General features: G+C 49.0%; 2 protein-coding genes across 8 annotated transcripts in view; both read right to left on the reverse strand.

Moving 5' to 3' along the window:
• TMEM150C (transmembrane protein 150C) overlaps positions 1–10,906 on the reverse strand; it is a 26,730-nt gene extending 15,824 nt beyond the window's left edge. For 2 of the 7 annotated variants that reach the window (XM_058803609.1, XM_058803603.1), the window contains exons 1-2: positions 10,669–10,906; positions 117–249 (exon numbers count right to left, since the gene is read on the reverse strand). In XM_058803609.1, the coding sequence (XP_058659592.1) occupies positions 117–123 (7 nt within the window). In that variant the 5' untranslated portion in view covers positions 124–249; positions 10,669–10,906. Of the gene's footprint in view, positions 1–116; positions 250–5,340; positions 5,505–10,668 lie in introns of those variants that run through there. The other 5 variants (XM_058803610.1, XM_058803605.1, XM_058803606.1 and 2 more) reach the window with 4 other exon arrangements.
• Positions 10,907–12,994: 2,088 nt separating this feature from the next.
• SCD5 (stearoyl-CoA desaturase 5) overlaps positions 12,995–16,020 on the reverse strand; it is a 28,742-nt gene continuing 25,716 nt past the window's right edge. The window contains exon 5 of the mRNA XM_058803437.1: positions 12,995–14,733. Within this exon, the coding sequence (XP_058659420.1) occupies positions 14,543–14,733 (191 nt within the window). The 3' untranslated portion in view covers positions 12,995–14,542. The remainder of the gene's footprint in view (positions 14,734–16,020) is intronic.

Below are 16,020 nucleotides of genomic sequence, written 5' to 3' on the forward strand. Positions count from 1 at the left end.
ACTGCTGGGCCCTGAGGCCAGTGCATCCCACCATACTTCAGAAGGTGCCCTTGGTTTTGTGCCTCTTGCTGCCCCACAACCTTCAGCCCCAGTCCCACATGGGTGTAAGTACTTACAGGCCATTTAGCAACCAGTGCTGTTTACAGCCAGAGACGCCGACTCTCAACTCCTGCGGGCTGTGGTTGCCTGTCTCGCATTTGGCGCTGCAGGAACCAGGCACACCCCGCTTCCAGACCACACTCCTGGGTGCTAGAAAAGAAAAATTAATCTGGTTTGCCACCACGGGACTAAAGGGTGTTCTGCAGGCTCTGACCCATGGACCTGTGCCAGATCACACTGACTTCCATGAGGTCCCACTCATACCATGAGCAGGGCTTGGGCAGTCGTGACCCTCAGCCTGCAAACAGGTAAAGGAGGCAGAGAGAGGAGCTGGGTAAGACAGAGGAAACATCCAGCTCAGACAGGAGGAGCTGGGGCAGCAGGCACTGAAACCAGGCAGGAGCAGCCAGGGTGAGCTGAGGAGAGCTGCACTGTGCAGGTCAGGGCTGCATTGTGCAGGTGCTGTGTGTTCCTTGCCCCAGGGATCCCATTCTGCTATGGAACACTCACTGCAAGACACAGCCACCCCAGCTCCTCCTGACCCCAGGGGCTGCACAAGCCAGGTGACAATCAGCTCCCAGTGAGCCCTCCCAGTGCGTGCAGGGCTGATGCCTTACTCTCTCCAAATGCAGATGTTCAGGAACACAAGGGGCAGCTTGGTGAGCAGCTGCAGTGGGAGCTGCAGGTTGTGGTGGTAGCTGGAGCCATGTGCAAGGGGCCATGACCTGGCATCCACCCTTTGCCCAGCAAAGGGCATGGAGACCTGTGGCACAAGGGTGGCTGGTCACCCAGAGACTCTGCAGAAGCCAAATAAACAGTCAGAAGGCCCCAGACTAAATATCACAACTGGAAGGGGCACACAGACTGGGAGGGTATAAAAGGCCAGGGATTTCTCAGTGCAGGGAGTCCCCCTGAAGGCATCAATTCAAGCTGTTATGGTGTTACTGCACCACGATTAAATTCCTTAAAGGCTCCAGGCTCCTGGGACTCTGCTGTGGGAATCCTGAGATCCAGCCAGTGAGGAAAACCTGTCTGACTGCAAATGTGGGGTGTGTGGGGAGTCAAGCAAGGCACACATCAGCTTTATGGAACCACCCACTGTGAAAGGGCCTCTATCCCAGCCTGGGGTGGTGGGAGTGTGACTGACAGAGCGGCCTCTGGGTGGTCAGAGAGCAAAGTTTCCTTAACACAGAGATACTCAAGACTGGAGCCACTTTCACCAGACCTCTGAGACACAGGGGAAATCTCTAGCAGAGACTCAACACAGCCCAAACTCAGAGTCTCACCACCACCACCATGACCACAGGGGCATATCTTCCCCCTGAGAATCCTTTGGTTTGGGATGCTTGTGAGAAGGGCACTTACCTCAAACTCCCAGCCAAGCCCCAAACTAAAGAGTTGCTGGAAAATGAGGAGGGCTATCTATCTCCTCAAAAAAAAAAAAAACCCAAAAAAACCCCAAAAAAACCCAAAAAAAAAAAACCAGCAAAGCTCTCCCTGCTTTAGCTGTGCTGTGAACAAAGAGTCTCTGAAACCATCTCCTTGCTCTGCAAGCAATACAGAAATCAGAAATGCAGGCTGATGTTATGGCAAAGCCCAGGAAGTCAGAGTCACTGAGCAGACAGCTGTCCAGTGATTGTCCTCCACCTCAACCACCCCAATCTAATGAAGCAGCAACAAGCAGATTGAGTGCTTCTCCTCCCATAATGTACAGAGGTCTTGACAGGGTATTAATAAACTGATCAAGGTGTTTTAGTTGCTCCACAGTTCCAAAAATTACAAATGTCTTCAATGATTTCCAAAGTGCACCAGCAAGCAAAGCCAAGACACACATTACATCAGAAGGGGGAAGGAAATCTGCCCCAAAGATTTGTCCCATTATCAGGAAAACAATGTAAGTGTTGGGCGTGGCAGAGAACACTTAGCAGGGAGGTGAAACTTCAAGTGTTGCCTTACAAATAGCTTTGAAGGTAAGGAAAAACAGACAAGCCCAGGGGAACAGACTTGGCAGAACGTTATTCCTGATCATATTGTCTCCTTCTCCTGGAGTTTATGGATGAGACAGTACACGCCCTGTAAGGCCAGAAAAATTCCAGGTTCCCCTGCCTTTTCTACTCTGCCACTGGTTTTTCCCCGTCAAACAGAAACACATTCAAGCTACAGAGTTTCACATGTAAGCAGGGCTTCTCCCACCTGATTACCCAGTCTTTCATCTCTCTTATCCCTTTCACGCCTCTCCTATTCACCTTTTGGATGCATAAGCTCCTTTCTTCACTGCACTTTGCAGCTCTACACTTTTGGAGAGAGGTACTGTCCCCTCAGAGCAGCATTTCCTTTGGTAAATGCAACTTGTCCTGGGGAAAACACCCAAGGCCTCTGAGCTGTTAGGGACTGTGGCAGAGCACACTGTTTCTCAGGACAGTTTTCCCTCACCAACCTCTTCAGCCTGAGGACTTACTCCTCCTCCACAGAAAGAGGTCCTCTTCTTCAGGTATTAACCACCAAAGCCCCAGAGGAGCAGCAAAGAGGCCCAGAGGGTGAGGTGCAAGGAATGGACATGCAGGACCCATGACTTGGCTCTTGTCACCCCACTGAAGTGGCCCTCTCTGGCACAGGGATTGTCTTTTGACTCTGTTTAGACCTGTGGAAATCATTTGCCCTGAGAGGCAAAGTAGGAGGTAAGGCAGCATAGACAGGCATTCCTGTGGTGTTCACCACTTCATTGCCAGCATTCCTTAGTTGTAGGAACTAATTTCCTTTGTTTACCAGTGTCTCAAGCTGCTACAACCATAAATTGCAGTTTGTAGGGTGTTTGGGTGAGCTGCAGTAGGAAGCCATACAGCATTTCCCTTCAAGCAAACACAAGGGACAGAGGGGAAAAGAGAACAACTTCCAGCTGTCAGAGACCAAGCCTGTGTGAGCAGGCATCCAGAGGGATTGTTACTTTTTAAGTCTATTGAAATATTTTCAGAGGCAGACTTTCCTGCAGGAGACCACATTAAACCTCCTCTAAGAGCCAAGACCACACTGGGGAGGATCTCTCTGACAAAGCTGTGGCCATCCTCAGTGTCTTGGCCAGACAAAACCCATTCCTGCAGTCCTGCGGTGCCAAAACTGAAGGGCCACTGGCTCTTCTGGTTTAGGCAGTCACCACTATTAATACCAGTGGTTCCTCACTGGAAGCAACAAATAATACAGCAAGAGCAGAAGTTCTCTCCCTAAGTACCTGGACCTGCCCCAGCTCAGGAAATTGCAGGGAGGATGCTGGACACTCTCCCCACCACTGCAGCAGATCAGCCCACATCCTCCAGGCTTTTGCTCCCTTCCCTTTGCTCCCCATGGGAGAGGCAGCCCACACCTCTCCCTGGCAGGCAGGAGCATCCAGCAGCAAGCTCAGCACTAAAAATGTGCAATAAGCCCCAGGTGAGGTAACCTACAGCTGTTTGAACAGTCCCTTTCATGGTTTCTGGAGCTGCATCAGTCTTTTCCTCTCCTCCCATTCACTCTGCCCTTCTCTCTTCACCTGTTCCCAATGTTCTCTTCCTTTTCAACTCTCATCCTGCCCTCATCCCTGAACCTCAGGTGACCTCTCCTGCAACCTGCAGGGACCTAAGGTAAAGAGAGACTTTTGCAAATCTTCTTGAGACAGCAAAAGCCCACAATTATTCCCATTTTAGACACCAAGGCCAGTGATTTGCTCCCTGAGACATCACACTGGAAATCAGTGGCACAGAGGAGTGTGCACTCAGAGAGTCCTGGTCCAAGCCCTCCACTGCAGCAGCAGCCTCCTCACCTGCCACAACCCCCTATCCCAGGGTATCCTTCCCAATATATTGCCTAGGATCATCTTTCTCTTTTCTCACAGAGCTTTCTTTGCTCCCACTTAACCTGCAATCACAGCTCATGGCTTCAGCTTGGTCTGCAGGACTGGAACCTTAAAGTCTCTCTGCTGGACCAAACTGCAATCTTGCAATCTCGGGCTGCCCGGATATGGCTGGGGGAAGAGAGAGAACCACAGACACGACATTTCTTCCAAGAAAAAAAAAAACCAAAACATTGAAAACATTGATGTTCTTCCAGGCACACATCCCTGCTCTGCATCTGAAAAGCAAACACTGCAGCACAAAGAATCTTAAAAGGGGAAATGAAACAACTGCACTTTCAGCACCCAGGTTCAGAAAATGCTGACAGCTGGGCATGGATAAACCACAAGAAAACAATTTGACTTTAAATAGTTCAGCAGTGAAATCAGGAGCAAGACATTTGTCAAGCAAATAGGAGTCCCTTGTCTTCATCCCATTACCCATTAAAGGCAGAAAGTGGGCAAGAATCAAGCCCCCTTCTTTTAGGCACTGTCATCTGCTTGAGCAAGACACAACAGGCAGTGGGTGTCAGGATATACCTTCCACACACTGCCCTCCTCCATATTGAATAGCTATTCCTAATTAACCATGCATGTGTGCTCTGCCATGCCATGAGGACTGCGTGAATGTTGATCAGACAACCCCTAGGGTCACTTTCACAAGCAGCTTTGCTTGAAAAGGAAAAAAAAAAAAAACAAAACTAAACAAAGAAAAACTAAAAAAAAAAAAACAAAAAAAAACCCACAAATAAAAAACCAAAAAGGCAGAAAGGTTAACTCATAATTTCTGCAACCTCTATATCTTAAGGGCTCTGAATCAAAGGTCTGGCAGAAGCACGATGCACTAACTAAAAGCGAAGGCTGAGATCCCAAGCACCCCTGGGACATGAGCACCCAGCACCTTTCTATCACTCAGAGAGAGGATCTGGTCCTTCCTTCCCTGAGGCACCCCAGCACAGCCGAAGGGCCTTTCTCGACACCTTCAATTCCATCCAGGGAATTTAACCGGACACAGCCTGCACATTCTGACAGGACATCCCGACAGGATCAGGGGAAGCAGGACCTGTCCCACCCACACCCTCAGCCCAGGTGAGCTCCTTCACAGACCCCTATGCAGCAGCCTGGCCGAGACGCCGCCGAGTTGTGCCACCAGCACATCCCGCAGCGCGAAGGGCCGGATTCACGGGCGGGCGGGATGCCGACACCATGACCCGGGAGAGCCGTTCCCCAGCCGGCTGCTCCGGGCCCTGGCTGGAGCGGCTCTAATCCCCTTACCCGGCCCGTGTGTGACCCAGGGCGCTGCAGGACGGGCAGCGCGGCGCTCCCGGCTCTGCCGCAGCCCCCGCGGCGCCCCCCGCCCAGCCCTGCCCCGCTCGCACCTCAGCGGCTCCGGGGCACGGCACCGCGCCCGGGGCGCCGGCCACCATTCGCGACAGGGCGGGGCGACAGCGGCACGGGAAGGGTGGCTGACGCTGCCGGCAGCGGCTCCTACCTGCGCACCTGCGGACAGCTCCGGCTCCGGCTCCGCGGCCGGGCTGGTCCGAGCCCCCGCCCCGCCCAGCCCCGCCCCGGACGGGCGGGCCCGCGGCCGCCGCGGCCACCGGGGACTCGGAGCTGTACGGGCCCAGGTGTCGCTGTGACCGCCGCGACTGGGGTGAGGGGAGGCGGCCGCAGCGCCCCGGCCCTCAGGGCACCCCTCGGGCCCGTGTGCAGCCGCTGCCTGCGGGCTGTGCCCCGTGCGGCCATGCCGAAGGGTCCCTGCTCCGCCTTCCTCCCTTGTGCCTGCCCTTCCCGAGGGCTGCCCCCGGTGCGGCCGTGCCGAAGGGTCCCTGCTCCGCCTTCCTCCCCGTGCCTGCCCTTCCCGAGCCGGGAGCACCTGCCCGGCCTGCGGCCCCTCTGCTCCGATCCCCCGAGGCGCCGGGGAGGGCTCGCCTCACAAACCCTCGCAGCCCTCCCGGGAATGCTGCCCCTCTGGATGGGGGTTTGGAAAGGCCTCAGGGGAGCAGCCACTTAGCAGCAAGAGACCCCAGTGAGAGGAATAGCGGATTTGTCTTTACGAACAAGCTGTGGGTCTGCTGGTAGATAAAACTAGCTCTGGGAGATAAAAGGAACAATGGGAAGGATTCCGCTGATTGATGAATGGAAAAAGATGTTTGCTTTTACAAATAAACTTCAGGTTTGCTGATAAATGAAATTAGACATTGAGAGATGAAAGAAACAATGGGGAAGAAGAACCCCTAAACTCCATAAGAATTAAAAATTAAAAGGGAGGGTTATACATTAGAGGGAAATCTTTGGTATCGGGAAGTCTGTACCTCTCAAGTACCTCAGGCAATGGGGAAAGAGAGAAGGGAAATGCAGCCAGAAAATCAGGTTAAAAAGGGAGGCTGCATCCTCCAAAAATTCAAGAGGTCCCAGGGGAATGCCCCATGGCCTCTCCCTTTATTTGAATAAAGCCAGAAAGAACTCCTCTGTCTCCTTTTTGGACATAAACCAATGATGTTTGTGGATTAATTTTCCTAACACCAGGAAGAGCCTCTTTCACCCCTTTTCACTTTCCTGCTGGGTGGTAGGCTTTGTGATCTCTGTGAAGTATCCCTGTGATTGGAATTTTGGGAAGAAACATTCCCAGCAAAACAGCTCGGTGATAACCATTTGGGACAGTTTCCTGGGGTGGAGGGGTCGCTTCCCTGTCTGATCTTCATGAGATTAAGTCAATGTGAATGCTACCACATCTTTTTCCTCTTCCTCCCATCTCTCTCTGTCAGATGACTGATGTTATTCAGCAACTCTCTTGTTTGTTTTCCTAAAATCCAAATTAGGTAGCACTTAGTCAAAATTTTGTCCTGGTGCCATCACTTATGAACCAACACAAAACAGACAGATGCCTAAATCCGTGTCAGCCCCCAGAACTGAGCTGAGTTCTATCGGTATTTCGTAGGCTGCCCTTCTAGCAAGCAACACTCCTTCACCCTGCAGCTTTGGCCCTCGTGCAACATTCTGAAGAGATTTCATGTCTCTGATCCCCAGGGACTGAAACCCCCTCAGAGTGCTGATCCTCAGAGCAAGCACTGCACCAGCAGGTCCCCTGAGCCCTTCCCAAAGTGGCTGCATCATCAAGGGAGAGGACAGATGCTCCCACAGAAAGGCTGTGTATGCTTCTCGGTGTTTTAAAGGCCAAGGGGGCTATTTTTAGAGCTGAAATAACATTCCTCCTGCTTTGGTATTTCAAATCTTATGTTATCCTGGACTAATGAATGTTTCCTTGCAGCATTTGCTTTTTTTGCAACCCCACAAAATCCAGAGATCTTGGCCAGTTTCCCCTCTGCATGCACCTGACACTGCCCCATGGCATTGCCACACTTAGGAGCCACAAGTGACTTCCAGGCATGGCTTTCCTCTGGCAAGGAGCTGCTATTGCCTCCATGTCACCAAGAGAGGCCCAAAAATCGGGTGCCTGGAAAAAAATATGCTTAAAATATCAGGATTAAACACATCCCTCCCTGCAAGGCTTCTTGTGACAGCAAGAGTCAAGGAAGCTCACTTTAAAAGTAATAGAGGGGAGGTCTTTGAGTTCCAGTACCCTCTGGCTTTCAGCAGCTGAGGCTGAAGAAAACCTTCTGACAAACAGGTGAGAAGTGGCTGTGCTGGGCCCCAGCGATTTTGGCCAGAAAGGAAAATGCAGCAACTAATCAGAAACTGCCTTAGTCACTTCACCTCTGCTGCCAGCCAATGCTGGAAGGGAAACAATGCACCATATGGGATTTTAAGGCAATTGCATTTTTGGTAAACTCTGAGTGTCTGAGACATTTTGTTCACAGCTCCTTTTTGAGCAGATGGTGTCCCTCTGAGTGCTGGGAAACGTATGATGCTGACAGGCCCACCAAAAACCTATCACAAATTTAAAAACTCACAGCTTGAAAAAAGGGCACAGCCTGGGGACAGCAAGCATGTGTTGGAGCCCACCCACTGCAGGAGGCAGGAGAGATGCAGGGAGGCATCAGCCATAAGGGGTGATGTTATGTGGGTCCTTGGAGATATTTCCTACAATGATTTCTTCATGGGACACCATGGGAAGAGCAGCCCCTCTCCCACAATCCTCATCCTGCAAAGCAAAGCAACCTCATGCCCCTCTAGTGCTCTCCTTCCCAGGGTGAAATTACCATTGAAGATTGGCTGTGGTTATCCTGGACTGGGTTTTTTAGGGGGAGGAAAAGGTACACAAGGATGAGGAAAATGAAACAGGGAATTGCTGTGAGTTTGCTTTCATTTCTGGGAGATACATGTTTTCTGAAAATATATTTGTCACCTTTTCCTCCTGTCCTGCTCCTGTCTGCTCCAAAGGTGGAGTGAGGCCTGGCAGGAAAGGCTGCCCACTCAGAAAGAGGAGCAGTGGGGAAAATGGACCCAGGGACCACTCAGCAGCAGCCATTGGAGCTTCTCCACACCCCAAGGCTTGTATTAAAAACAATTAAAACTGTTAAGAACCAGTTAATACTGTTTCTCAGTTGAAGTGTTAACCCTCATTTCATTAGTCAGATCATCTCCTATCAAGCCATCTGTTCCTTTATCAAGCTTTTCAAATATTGTGATAGACTTCACATCTCCAAATGCCCTGCTGATAAACAGATGCCACCTAAGCCAGCCCACCTGTGGCTTGGCTTTGACAAGGTGTGCTCAGGGTGGCTGGAGAGGCAGTGACCTGCAAGGTGCACTCTCTCACCCTAAGAAGCATCTCCAGATCCCAACCCTACAAGATGAAGCTGCTCCCAGTTCACCCACATGATCCCATTTGAGAAAAATTCACCCAGATCAGGGAATGGAGCAGCAAATTCAAGAGACCTATTCCATATAATTGCAGCAAAGTAATACCATTTGAATGTTAGGAAAGGAAACTGAGAAAATGGAAAAGCTATTATACGTTTTTTCCATGAAAAGAGAAGTAAAAACCATATAGTGCCGTGATAGCAAATACAGGGGATAAAGAGGACTTGTAGTCAGGGTGTGAACTCTGGGGAAAAAGCCCTGCAGTGTCAGTGTATGCAGATGAGAGCTGCAGACTGGTGTGGCCTGGCCCCAGTGAGTGTGTATTCTGGTAGGAGGACAGTCCTGCATGAAGCACAGAAAATGCTGGGGGGGGAAAAAAAAAAAAAAGGCATTTTTTGGCTTGCTGTCTTGCTTGGGTTTTTTGTTATTTTGGGGGGGGGGTTGTTTGTTTGTTTTGTTTTGAGTTTTTGTTTTGGTTTATTTGTTTGTTTTTAAGAATAATGAGATCGAGTAGATTGAGTAAAATAATTATTTCCTATTATCATGCTATAAATGCTAATGGAATCGTGTCAGTCAGGAAAATTTGGTAGCCACAGTGAATACAAAGGTCAGGCATGCTGTGCAGATGTGGCAAGCACCATTTCACCTACATTTCTTATCTGTGCTGCTCGTTGGAGCCTTTCCTCCAATCATTTTCCAAGTCCTGCAAAAGGGGATTTTTTTTTACTGTTCTGCAGGCAGGTTTTGCTGCTCATCCACTTCTCTTGAACAGAGAGAGAGAACATTTACCTTTAAAATGCTTGTGTGGTGCAGGGCCTTTACCTGCACTGGGACCTCTGGGGCTCCTTGCCCTTTTGGCTTTAACCCCATCTTGGCCATGGCTGGTGCAGGAAGGGGAGAGGCAGTGGCACAGCTCCTGGAGTCACTTATCTGAAATCCAGGGTGAGAATTCTTTCTCATTTTCTCAGAAAAAGCCTAAAGCTATTTTCTCAGAAATAGCCTAAATCAGGGTTTAACTCCTCAGGGATGGGGCAGCAGGAGTTGTAAAAGCAGTACACCCCATGTGCAAGGGGTGGTTTAAACAGCAAAAGCCTCCAAACCATTCAGTGGGGAGTTTTGCCCATGCAGGGGCACCCCAGGAGTTTGTTTTTTCTCCTGTTCTCACCTGTTTAGTGGGGCTGGTGCTGATTGGTATAGGTTTTTGCCAGAGGTTTCTGCTCCCAGGCGAGGCACAACCATGCCAGAGCCACTGTGGGAGCTGGGCACCACATGGGCACCTCCTTTCCCACTGGGCTCTGCTTTCAGTTTTGCTTTTCATTCTTCCTTTAAAATAAGATCTTACGGGAAATTGCACCTTGATTCCCATAAAGAGCCAGAACATGGTGAACACCCTGTTCTGAGGTGTTCAAATACCCTTTCCCCTTAAAGGGGAGAGCTATAGAACACCCTTGGGGTGAAAATATCGAGGTAATACAAGTCCAACCTTTGGGAATGCTGTCTGGGAGCTGATAGATCATTATCCTCCCTCCAAACTGAGAGGCCTCCCAGCTGCAAATACCCCAAATATCATCTAACCAGAGCCCATAGGTCAGCCACCACACTTCCCGCCTTACATGGATTCTCAGGCTTATGTGGCCACAGGAAACCTTTTAGAAGATCTATTTTTTTTTTTTCCTAGGAGCCTCCCACCCCAGCAGCTGAATGTGATTCCTGCAGTCAGGCCACATTTCCCATCTGCTGGGCTTATTTCTAGAAAGCTGTTCTGGCTGCCAGCCGGGGACAGCAGTTGCCTTGCACTTCCAAGCTGCAGAGGGATGCAGACATTCCCAGGGTTTACTAGGGAGCAGCAGAGCCTCTGCAGGGAGTGGGCAGAGCAGAAATCCACCCCTCCTGCCCCAGGAATGCAAACCCTGGTGCATTTCTTCAGCACCAGCACTCACCTTCTCCCTGCAGCGTCTTCCTCAAGGCGTAATTCAGTGCCAGCAGGTTTTGCTCATCGCTCCTGCTCCAGGGATTACCCCAGTGCAGCCCAGCCCTGCTACAGCAGGGATGGGGTCAGATGGAGCCTGGAAGTTCTCTGCAGAGCCTGGAAGTCCTCTGCAGTCAGCCACCACAGCCTGGGCCTCACCTCACACCTTGGCTGCTGTGTTTGTGCACAGCCGTGATGGGGGGCGGGTTTCATCAATGTTTGCAGAGCCAATTACGTGCTGTAATTTGGAGATTAAATCCTCCTCTCTGCTGTAATTTGCAGATTAGATCCTCCTCTAGAGACTGTGCCAGGTCCCAGGGCAGGCTAGTGGTCCCTTGAGCCACCCCTGCCAGAAAGCACCTGACCTGTTTGGGAGTTTCTACTTGGAAGGAGCACACAGCTCCAGAGCCAACACTGCATTTCATAAGGGCCCCAGCAGTTCTGGGAAAAGAGTTAAAACCAATCCAGTGCCTGCTGTGTGCCAGAGCTGAGAGCCTGGAAACACTGGAAACAACAGTGCAGGGGGCAAAGGACAAATCCCTGCTCCCACTGCTAAGGGGTGTTATTCCAGATGGGACAAGGTGACAGGAACAGAGTTAGAGACAACACAAGGTCAGGCACTGCCAAACCATCAGGTCTCAGAAGAGAGGCACTGGTTGAGTCCAGCCTACAGCCAGCCACCAACCCACCAGCAGTCCCTCAATACTTCTGCACTGCTCAGAAAGCTCTAGCCAGCTTTCAAAACCAAATCAGAAGTGCCAAAATCCACAGAAATAAATGCAGCTCATGCCCAAGTGCCCACCCTACCAACCTCCCTACATCACTTCATTCAACAGTGGATGGATCCAGTAGCTACCCTGGGAAATGGCAGTGGCCCTTCCTGCCTCCCACAGACCCTACATCATCCTGAGGAAGAGAAAACCACACTAAAGAACATGACCCAACTGTTAAAAAAAATCAAAACAAATGAGCAAAAAGCTCAAAACAAATGCAAAAATACAAACAAAATTTGAGAGTGCCTCGAATTTTGGTTAAAAAAGGGACTGCACAGAAGTATTCCTTTTCTTACCAAAATTCGAGGCATCCTCTTTAAAAACCTAGTTTTCCTGTAAAGGCTGACACGTTTTTTATCAACTCTACCACATGGAGAATTTAATCTACAAAAAGGGATTCAGGTAGCATAAGCTTCCAGATAAGACATTTGATGGAAGAGCTTTTTCTTTTCTGAACAATGTTTCTTTAGTTATTTTCAGTTTTTCAAAACCAGGTAACTTGACAGTGGTTTCAATTTCAGTCTTCAGATCCCTGAAATACACTCGAACTGCTGCTGCTTTTGAAGTCTTATGCCTTGGGGGAGGGTGGGGGAATATTACCTTGTAATTTCAGGTACTCAGAGAGCTTCAGAGCAGCAGTGCCTCTTAGCAAGGCCCCTTATTCTTCTTACAGCAGGCACTTGACAGGAACGAGCCTAAGGAAGTCCAAGCAGTAGCAGTACAAAAGAAAAATTATAAAGATCAACAGGAAGCTGTGTATGTTGGTGCATTCCCTGCAGTTCTGTGGTCAGGAAATTGCACAAAGGAAGGGAGAACAGCAGTGAGATCAGGCATTTGCACATCTTCCAAGCTTCACTCCTACACTCGCAGCCCAAGTCCAAACCCATTACACACATCACTTTGAAGGCAGGTTCTGTATGATTTTGGCCATGGAAGGAATAGTTTATCTTTCTAACCAGCAGGTCAGGAGCCCCTCAGCTCCAGGAGCCCATCTCCTACTCTATACATGTGTGTGTGTGTGTGTGTGTGTGTGTGTGTAATTCCTCTGTCTGTCAAATGGCTGACTCCAGATGAATGCACATCCAAACACACCTTCAGGCACACATGGGTCTTCAGGCCCATCTCAACACAAACAAAGAGATCTTACAGCAAAATCTAAATAAAATGTTTAATATTTTTGGCCAAAGCACTGTCCTGTTGTCACACTGGGCTGGTATTTTTCTGTTAAAGCTGGATTTTCACATGCAAGAACTTGCCACGGTCTCCTTTCAGGATTATGAGAGCTTGCAGTTTCTTTTCCCCCTCTATCAGCTTGGCCAGGAAGCCCCAAGTAATCAAATCCCTTGGTGTCCTTCCATTTGACAGCCTCCCCTGACATTCAGAAATGCTGAGGGGGGAGGTATTTTGAGCTGCACCAAATGCAGAGCTGGAAATGCCAAGCGAAACACAGCTGTAATTCTGATGTGAGATGCACAAAGACCTTTGCTTTGGGAGGTGTTTCAAAATTAAACACAGTGGCCAGGCTAACTCATAACTGTTTATTGTAAATCACTCAAGAGTTTACACATCATTAATGGCAAAATAACACTTTTAAAACACCTGCTGGATGAAAGACAGAATAAAGACAACTCTTTTATATTATATGGCATCATTTGAAAAACAAGAAACAGAACAAAAAAGAAACCATTTTATTTTTTCCCCCCCACTTTTGCATCTTTCCTGAAAATATCTGGGCCTGAGTCTCAGTTATCTTGAGATCCCTGCCTTGCCCAGGGTGTGGGGCTGTGTGTCTGGGAAGCAGGCACTCCCTCTCCGGGGGGCAAGGCAGTGACATTCTTTATAAATGAAAATCATGCCCTCTATCTTCAAAAGTGCTCCAGTGCTGACAGTATAAAGCCTCTCTCCTGCACTGGCTAACATCTAACACAAAGGGCTATATGTCCCATTAAATCCACATGCCTTTTTTTTTTTTAATTTTTTTTTCCTTTTTTTTTTTTCTTTTTTTCTTTTTTTTTTCTTTTTTTTTTTTAGTTAAGCGAGGCAACTGTTAAAATTCAGAAGCTACATAACTGTCTTTATATTTTGCTCAGAAACCAATGAATGTTGCATGCAGCTGAAATATTAGTACAGGGTCTGACTTAGATAAAGGTCAGTTTTCTAAGACCCACTAGTCAAAGGCAGAAAAAGAAGTTAAGAGGCCTCTTGTGCAAAAGGAGCTAAAATATGCATGCATCAATGGCCATGACTGATTAGAATATGACTCAGGTCTCCAAACATTGAAACCAAAGCTTTATTTGGCTTAAGACATGGTTGAGCTCTATACATTTACAATTACAATGTATATGTGACAACAAAGGAACCATCTCAATATAGCATCAGTTGGTATTTTGGCCTGTATAGAGACTAATCTTCAACACAAAAGCCTGCTCAGCAATAAATGGTTTTCATACTTAGCAAAGACAGCAGTGCACTGGGCTGGCTAACAGGGCTAACAAAAAGAAGAAAGCAGGTTTCCAAACTAACATCTAACTAAACTGAGGGTGATTTTCCCCCTTGCACACACTGTTTTTCATCAGTGGTGTTACTGTCCTTTCCAGGAGTATGCAGCTGACACAGCACACTGGGCTCTGCCCCATCCCCCTGAAAGATGCGCCCCAAAACCTTACTGGATTAGCAGTAGGAACAAAAAACTCACTAACTGCACTTGGAAAGGACAGTTAGCTCCTTCAACCTGCCAACATTTACCATGAACAAGCAAATTACAACAAATCTCAGACATGAACTACAGTGACTAAAATCAAATCTCTCTCCCGCTTAACTGCAATATTAAATAATATATAACATTTTTACACTTAATAGTCTTAAATTCGGACATAAGACAGCTAATAAGGAAAAAAAAGAACAAAAGGCCGTGGCTGAATCAATTCCTGGGGAACCAACTCAGCCCAACCGATCTGGAACAAAAGAAGAATTCTACCCGGAGGTAAATCCACCACAGGCACGGGGTCACGCACCCGGCAGCCACGCGGACGGACGGACGGACAGCAGCGCTGGCACAGCCAAGTGTCACCCTCAGGCACTGCCATCTCCAGTCCTTTCCTTGCGAGCCTGGATCATCTCCTTGGGAGCCTGCTTGCGATCAGTGACCAACCCCAGCCAAAACATGAAGTCAATGAACCACGTGGTGGGGTTGAACTTCAGGCCCAGCTCGCTGGCCGAGTAGTCAAACGGGAAGGTGTGGTGGTAGTTGTGGAAACCCTCACCTGAAAAACACAGAGGGAGTTTAAAGACCACGTGGCTGGCTCTTTTGTCAACACAGGAACACACTCAGGCAGGACACTCCAACACCCATTGCCCAAGTCTGGCATCTAGTGGAAGTCATTCTCCTCCCCAGTAGGAAGGGGCATGTCCCACGCCTTATGCTCAGGGAAGAAAACCAGAAGTGCTTCAAGAGGGGAGACACACAGCTGAGTCAGAAGTGGGGTCCTCACTTCCGCTGCACTTTCTGCTGAGCAGAGCTTGTTGCTGGGTGCTAACACCTCCCTTCCCAGAGACCACATGGTGTTATTTCAGTGTAGAACACAGGCACTTTCCTCTAGGATGCACAAGCTCCAGCCTCCTGTCGGAATACCCTGTTGCAGATTCCCTGACTTCTGGGACTCTGGCTGGGCCCTCCCAGGGGCTCCCCTATCGGGGGAGACCTTCCTGGACTGTTCTTGTGTCAGGAAAGAGAGATGCACTGGATCTTTTTGGTCTTCAGGTTCTGGTTTATTGTTATCTTATCTAGAGTTTTGCACGCTGTCCACACAAGGCTCAGCGCACTGAAAAAGCACCGCAAAAATGGCAAACAATCTATCATTACAAGGTCTTTTAAAGCTAAACTATCCGATTAAGAATGGACACCTAGATGATTTCCCTTTTTAACCCAATAACTGATCCCCAAAAGTCCACAATGCAGATTTTTCTGCCCAATTACAAAATGCCACCCAAACCCATGAAGAAGGAGGAAGAAGAAGCATGAGGAAGCAGACCAGGATGACACCCTGTGCCCTCCATCTTGCTTCCATTCACTACATTCTAAAAATCCTAAAACCTCAATTTCCCACCTAAGTGATACACCTACACTACTCTCTACAATCTACTTCACACCCTAGTGGATTCTAGTCTATTCTGGAGTTTAGGAAACTTTCTCCATGAATGAAGGTCAAAGTCAGTGCTCCCCTGGGGGTCAGGGCACCCCAGAGTAGACAGGGAAATATTCCTGGTGCCCTGGGTTTCCACAAACCCCTCCAAACCCTGGCTCCAAGACATGACCAGCTGCAGACACCCAGAGTCCCCACCAGGGTGAAAGAGGATGGGACACTCTCGGGAGTCTCTGTGGTCAAGATGACCCCAAGATTTGTTAGAGACTCTCTTTTCCCAGCCCGGCAACTGAAGAAGGAGTCGGGATTCTTCTGTTCTGGTTTTCAAGATTGTTTATTTTCTGTTATCTATAACATTCTTTCCCTGGCCTGCTGAGGTCTGTTCAGCAGGTCAGTCAGTGGCACACT

The sequence above is a fragment of the Ammospiza caudacuta genome, chromosome 4 (assembly GCF_027887145.1).
Source record: "Ammospiza caudacuta isolate bAmmCau1 chromosome 4, bAmmCau1.pri, whole genome shotgun sequence".
Lineage (NCBI taxonomy): Eukaryota > Metazoa > Chordata > Aves > Passeriformes > Passerellidae > Ammospiza > Ammospiza caudacuta.